Here is a 6,000-nt window from a genome sequence, read left to right as displayed (position 1 = left end):
CTCATTATCTTTTAGAATAATACCACACTTTACCAGCACTTAACATCTCTCTTCATCCTATCTGAAAATGGAACTCATTTGTCTTACTCATGCCAATATATGTAATGTATCGAAGTGAGGTTTTTTTTTTGAAATGTAAAAATTCACTTGGCAATTCATGTGTAAGCAAGAAAACAAAATCAGATCACTTCTGTGGAAGATATTTATAAGAACTATTACACTTACTAAATTAAGTTTAATATTTTGCTTTAGCTAAAAATGAAGAGCTTTTATAAAAACCAAGCTGCCGTGTGGATGCGTCTTCGCATAGTGGAAGAATCAGAACGGTAACTGCCATCATGATGAGATGCAGTGAAGGTGGAGCTCATAGTTTGAGCAGGGAAAGCACAGGTGCCACCTCTGCATCCATCTCAACCACCCCCTATTGAATACATCATACAGAGCCTCTCTCAAAAAACAAAACAACGGCTCTAGTTCCCTCTGCCACCCTGGTTTGCTTATTCTACTTCCAGGAAGCTGTGGTATAGACGGAGCAGTCTGTATTATGTGCTTTGTCACATGCTTTCTTTCCAGCCTTAACTGGTCAGATCCTGTCAGCTGTTCTGATAAATACAGATTTCAGGCACCAAGTTCATATGAATGAAAAGGTAGAGCCAAAGTAGAGCATCACGTGCTGCCTTCTACTTCTATAAAATTTGACTTTCACTTGTGCTTTGGGTCACAGGCTCTGACTTTGGAGAACTTGGGCTAGGACAAAGGCTTACACTCGAGGATTATTCTGGGCTGCAATCCCAGAAAATCCAGCCAGGGCCTGGAACTGTGAAATGCAAGGAGAAAAGGCTCATTAAGACGATTCATGTATGAATTGTCCATCGCTGTAGGTGACTGGACGTTCTCATAAGGAGGTTCGTGAACTCAGAACTGGCCACCCAGGCGATGAAAGCCGGGGAAGGGTGTATCCTTTCATCCTCAAGGGGAGCCTGTGGGCAGCAACATTTCTGTGTTGAGTGTTTGTGTGTGCTTGAGCCTTAAGTGGTTTCCCAGGGTGCCCCATGCTTCCTTCCCAGAGAAGTCCTGTGTCAGAACACAAGAGGAACAGAAGTTCGGAAGGCAGACCTTGTCTGATCCACCTCTATAAACGAGGCAGGTCAAGGCCCGTGTGGAACTGGTTATCACAGCAGTGTGTGGAGTAACGTCTGATGATGTAGAGTCAGGTAAACGATGCCCAGCAGAGCACCATCTAGTTGGGCAATTAAGGACAAGACTAAAGGTAGGAGCATCAGATTTACAATTTCACACTACAGTCATCTTAATGAGTCGAGGGATTTTTAAAGATGGGAGATTTTAGGGCATGTTTGCATGCTCATTAAAGTGATACAGTAGAAGAGGATAAATTGGTTTAAGAAGGAAATACTGGGGTGCCTGGGTGGTTCAGTCAGTTAAGCATCCAGCTCTTGATTTTGACTCAGGTCATAAATGAGGGTCATGAAATCAAGCCCCACATCAGGCTTTGCACCAAGTGCAGAACTTGCTTAAGATTCTGCAGCGCCCCCTACCCCCATGCATGAGAGCTCTCTAAAAAAAAAAAAAAGGAAATATATACAGGAGTCAAACCCTAGAGAATACAGTAGAGCGTTATACACAGAGCCTAGTTGGAGGGATTGACCTTTGATCCGAATAAGGAACACTTCCTTGTAACAAGAGGGAAGAGAGAGACGGTAATTTTGTAGCTTTGGCAGCAGGAAGAGGAAGCCATTGCCCCTGGAAACCTTCAATTTTCTCAGTTGGAATATTAGCTGAGACCACTGTTGCTAGACAATTCTCCGTGTGTCTGTGCATGTGGTGTGAGCATGCAGACACTAACAGCCTTTATTCTGGACTGTGTTCTCAAGAATGTGTTCTAGCAAACGGATTCTACTCTAGGAAGGTAGGAATGGTGTCGCCCCTTGGAGCCAAGGGCAGACCTGCTTACTGTCCCATATAATGTGTTTGGGGCGCCTGGGTGGCTGAGTCGGTTAAGCATCTGACTCTTGGTCAGCTTGGGTCTTCATCTCAGGGTTGTGAGTTCCTAGGATCCCAGCATGGAGCTTGTTTTAAAAAAAAAAAAGTTAAAAAAAATCAAAAAATTAAAAGTCAAAAAATTTAAAAATTTTTTTAAAAAGTGTTCTGGGATCAAGCAGGGTAACAGCCAGTGTGCAGTTTCAGGTTCCTGAACTAACTCCCTGGCTTGCCTCAGGGCTGGAGGGACCCACGTAAATGCTGACACTCTGCCTACTGCCATTACTAGACAATAAAGTCCTTAGTCTCTGACCCTGGGGTGGGTGTGGGGGGTCTCATGTGCTCTGGCGGCTTCCATGAAATGCTGACGAACTTAGAAGTTGCAAGGAAGGTGAGTCTCAGACCCTTCACAGTCCTGCAGAATCGTGAGCTGAGTGCAAGCGGGAGGCGCGGGAGGTCTGCCGAGAGGAGGTAGAGCGCGGAACAGTTGGAGAGCAGAAAAATCAACTTTTTAAGAAGAGGGTGGGCATCCGCAGGAGGTTCTGTGGTTGGCAACCGGAGTGAAGTGGGTCGGCTCGGCCTCTGTCTTGCTCGAGCACCACCTGGCCGCACGGCAAGGCGTGGAGAAGGCACGGTCACCGCACCCGTGGCCGGCCTGGCCCTGGGACTGCCAGTGGGGTGGGCAGCTGGGCCCCAGCTCCGGGCTGCGGGAAGCGGGAGCCGGCGTCGCCCTCTGCCGCTGGCCGCACGCGGGCTGACCGCTGGCTGCTACTCCTGCAGGTCCGCCCGCGGCTTCCCCTGGGCCTGGAGCCTGCTTTGCGCCCCGTGTGCAGGCCCGGAGGGAGGACATCAGGGTGGGGGGGGAGGGGCGGAGGCTGATCTGATAGAGGTCCCAGGCTCTCTCCCTTCCAGTTGTAACCCTTCGCTGACTGCCTCTCCTGTCCTCTGTCTCCCGTCTCCGCACAGGCTTTCCCTCACTTGCCAACTAAACTTGCTCTCAAGTTCTTGTCGGGGGGCTCACTTCTGGGAAAGCCCCAACTTAGGCTGTTATGGTACCTGGTGGAAAAGGTACCGATGTGCTGGATTCCATCAAAAAGGGCTCATCACACGAATCCCCTGGAAGGCAGGAAAGGAAGGATGGCAGCTAGTGGCTTGGCATCCCCACCCTTTAGTTTTTGGTTTGTTTGTTTTTTTAAAGATTTTATTTATTCATGAGAGAGAGAGAGAGAAGCAGAGACACAGGCAGAGGGAGAAGCAGGCTCCATGCCGGGAGCCCGACGTGGGACTCGATCCCGGGACTCCAGGATCACACCCTGGGCCAAAGGCAGGCGCTAAACTGCTGAGCCACCCAGGGTTCCCTACCCCCCACCTTTTAGTTTCTTAACCTTGTTGCCAACTTGAGAATATTTCCTGCCACGAGGAGGTCAGCGACACCAACCTCCAGCGGCTCCGCTCTCCCATCTGGCTGAGGAGCCAGCAGGGACTCTCACCATCTCACTCCCAGACACGCGATTTATGGGGCTCGAGAACCAAGGATGTGATGAGAACCAAGGAGTTTGTGTTCCTCCCGGATATCGAAGGAGATGCTGGTAACAGGCGGCCTTCCACCTGCTAACACCGGAGCATCTCTAACAGTAGGTGCGTGGGTGGATGGAGGGATGGATCCCATTTGCTTATTACAATTACCCTGATCTTAATCTGCCTCTGTCAGCAAGGACATTTAAACCCCCAGAACTTCCAGCCACTGGGATAAACCTTATTAAAAAAAAAAGGGGGGGGGGGACGCCTCAGTGGCTCAGCAGTTGAGCGCCTGCCTTCCATCCAGGGCGTGATCCTGGAGTCCTGGGATCAAGTCCTGCATCGGGCTCCCCGCAGGGAGCCTGCTTCTCCCTCTGCCTGTGTCTCTGCCTCTCTCTGTGTCTCTCGTGAATAAATAAAATCTTAAATAATAAAAAGTCCAGGATCCAAGACAAGGGTGAGCAGTAATTCTCCGTGGGGTGGTGGCTCTGGCACATGGCCACTTGTAATAACTAGAATGGCAAGTGTGTTTTTAGGGGCACGGACCAAAAAGAGCTGTCATTTCACCCCCTGGCATACATCCTCGGGTTACTGGTGACTCGCAGGTGATCTCCTATGCTTGATTAAAATACTCCTTTTTTTTTTTTTTTTTTTGGTCCTAATAGAAGAGAAAGTAGCTTTCAGTGATTATGGAGTGGAGATCATTAACTTTGCTCTGTGGCACTGTCATCTTACATTTGACATCTACTCGCGCTCCCGTATCTACAGCATTTCTTCCAAACAAAACCAAAACCAACACTGATTGGAGGATTTATTGAGCTCCCGGGGCGTGCTGGAGGAGGCCTAGAGCCTCCCCTGGTCTGCCCTCTCCGAGTGCACGTGTGAGCTGACACACGTCGCGGTGCACGGGGCTGGCCGGCTCTTTGCCCTCTGAGCCTTTGCTGAGGACCGGAGGACGGAGGACGGGGATGGAGGATGGGAAGATGGAGATGGAGGACGGGAGGATGGAGGACGGGGATGGAGGATGGGAAGATGGAGATGGAGGACGGGAGGATGGAGGACGGGGATGGAGGATGGGAGGACGGAGGACGGGGAGGGACAGAGGCCCGAGGAGCTTGCAGGAACCAGAGGAACCTACTGCGGGTGTGCGGGCCGCTCTCCGCAGGGGTCTATCTGGGGCCGTGAGGTCGCCTGGTCCCCACAGCAGCAAGCGACTTGCCCAGGAATCTCCTGGTCCTCCTCCGGCCCTCTGGGTCGGGCACGGCCTCCTCGCTGTTCTCCTCGGAGCTGGAGCCGGGGGAGGCGGCGGCGGGCGCTCCGTGCAGGTGCTCCCCGCACGACGGCCGGCGGCCCTGGCACGCTCGTTTGCCCGCTGACCCGAGGCTCTGGTTAAAGGCAGCAGAGGCCATGCACTCGGCCGCCGTCTGGTCACAGGCACACAGCAGCTGCGCACACAGGCTCCGCCCCACACCTGGGAGGCAAGAGCAGAGGAGCGGCGGTGACCGGCCAGCCTGACTGTCCCCTCCCTGCAGCTTGGGGCCTCGTGACGTCCAGCAGCCGTGATCTCCCCCTGGGAACTGTCCCACGTTCTCCGCCTGGGGAACTCGTACCTGTGTGTCAGGACTCCCCCTGGCTTCCCAGCTGCCCCCGAGAGCCCCCGGAGCCCCCGGGTAAGGGGAGTATCTTCCCGCGGGCTCCCACCGAATCCCACCTATGGCCCTTCGGTCCCAGCAGGTTGAATGGTCTGCGTCGACCTCCCCCTCCGGCTGGCCGGAGAACCCTGGTGGCACAGCCCGTGTGTTCCGAGCACCCACGTCCATCCCTGACCCCCATTTCCGGAGTTGGCACCCGGAGCACATTTGCTGCCCGGAACCGCTACACCTCCCTTTCCCCCTCCGTCCGAGGGAACTGGCTCCTGCCCCATCTACTGAACTTTGCCGGATGAGATGTGGGATGCGCAGTGCGACGGGAGTTTCTGATAAATATGTTCAAGTGAGTATATCCCTTTGGGGTATACTTATACCACGCAATTATTTGTTGTCCGTCCGGCATTCAAGTTAGTGTATTTTTATTTGCGAGACCTGGCAACGCTCCCGACTTCTCGGATGTCTCGGTTGCGTGCAGAGGGGGTGGGATGGATACCATCCGTGTGGCACAGATGAAGTGATCTGAAGTGAGTGTTTCCAGGTTCTGGGACGCAGATCCGCCTTCTGCAAATATCATTTCTTACCTATAGTTTTCAATGAAGCTCAGGATGGTATTTGTTCTGACTTTTCTCCCCTCGTCTGGTCCTACTACAAAATGTTCATCGACCAGATTTTTTTTTTTTTTCTCAGCACGCAGACCCTGTCAACTTCCTCCACTGACCTGCACACCAGCCCCAGACACACGTGTTGTGTTCCAACACGAGGAAGCAGAAGGAGGAGGAGGAGGAGGGGACAAAGGCAGGACCCAGAGCACGGTGGACACACACACACACACACA

General features: G+C 52.5%; 1 protein-coding gene across 3 annotated transcripts in view; it reads right to left on the bottom strand.

The window, feature by feature from the left end:
• Positions 1-4,344: 4,344 nt before the first annotated feature.
• The window catches only part of OC90 (otoconin 90), a 28,792-nt gene continuing 27,136 nt past the window's right edge, over positions 4,345-6,000 (bottom strand). For 2 of the 3 annotated variants that reach the window (XM_041769464.1, XM_041769465.1), the window contains one exon: positions 4,345-4,987. In XM_041769464.1, coding sequence (XP_041625398.1) covers positions 4,686-4,987 — 302 coding nt within the window. In that variant the 3' untranslated portion in view covers positions 4,345-4,685. Of the gene's footprint in view, positions 4,988-5,719; positions 5,747-6,000 lie in introns of those variants that run through there. The other variant, XM_041769466.1, reaches the window with a different exon arrangement.

The sequence above is a fragment of the Vulpes lagopus genome, chromosome 9 (assembly GCF_018345385.1).
Source record: "Vulpes lagopus strain Blue_001 chromosome 9, ASM1834538v1, whole genome shotgun sequence".
NCBI lineage: Eukaryota > Metazoa > Chordata > Mammalia > Carnivora > Canidae > Vulpes > Vulpes lagopus.
This window is presented reverse-complemented; position numbering and strand designations above follow the sequence as displayed.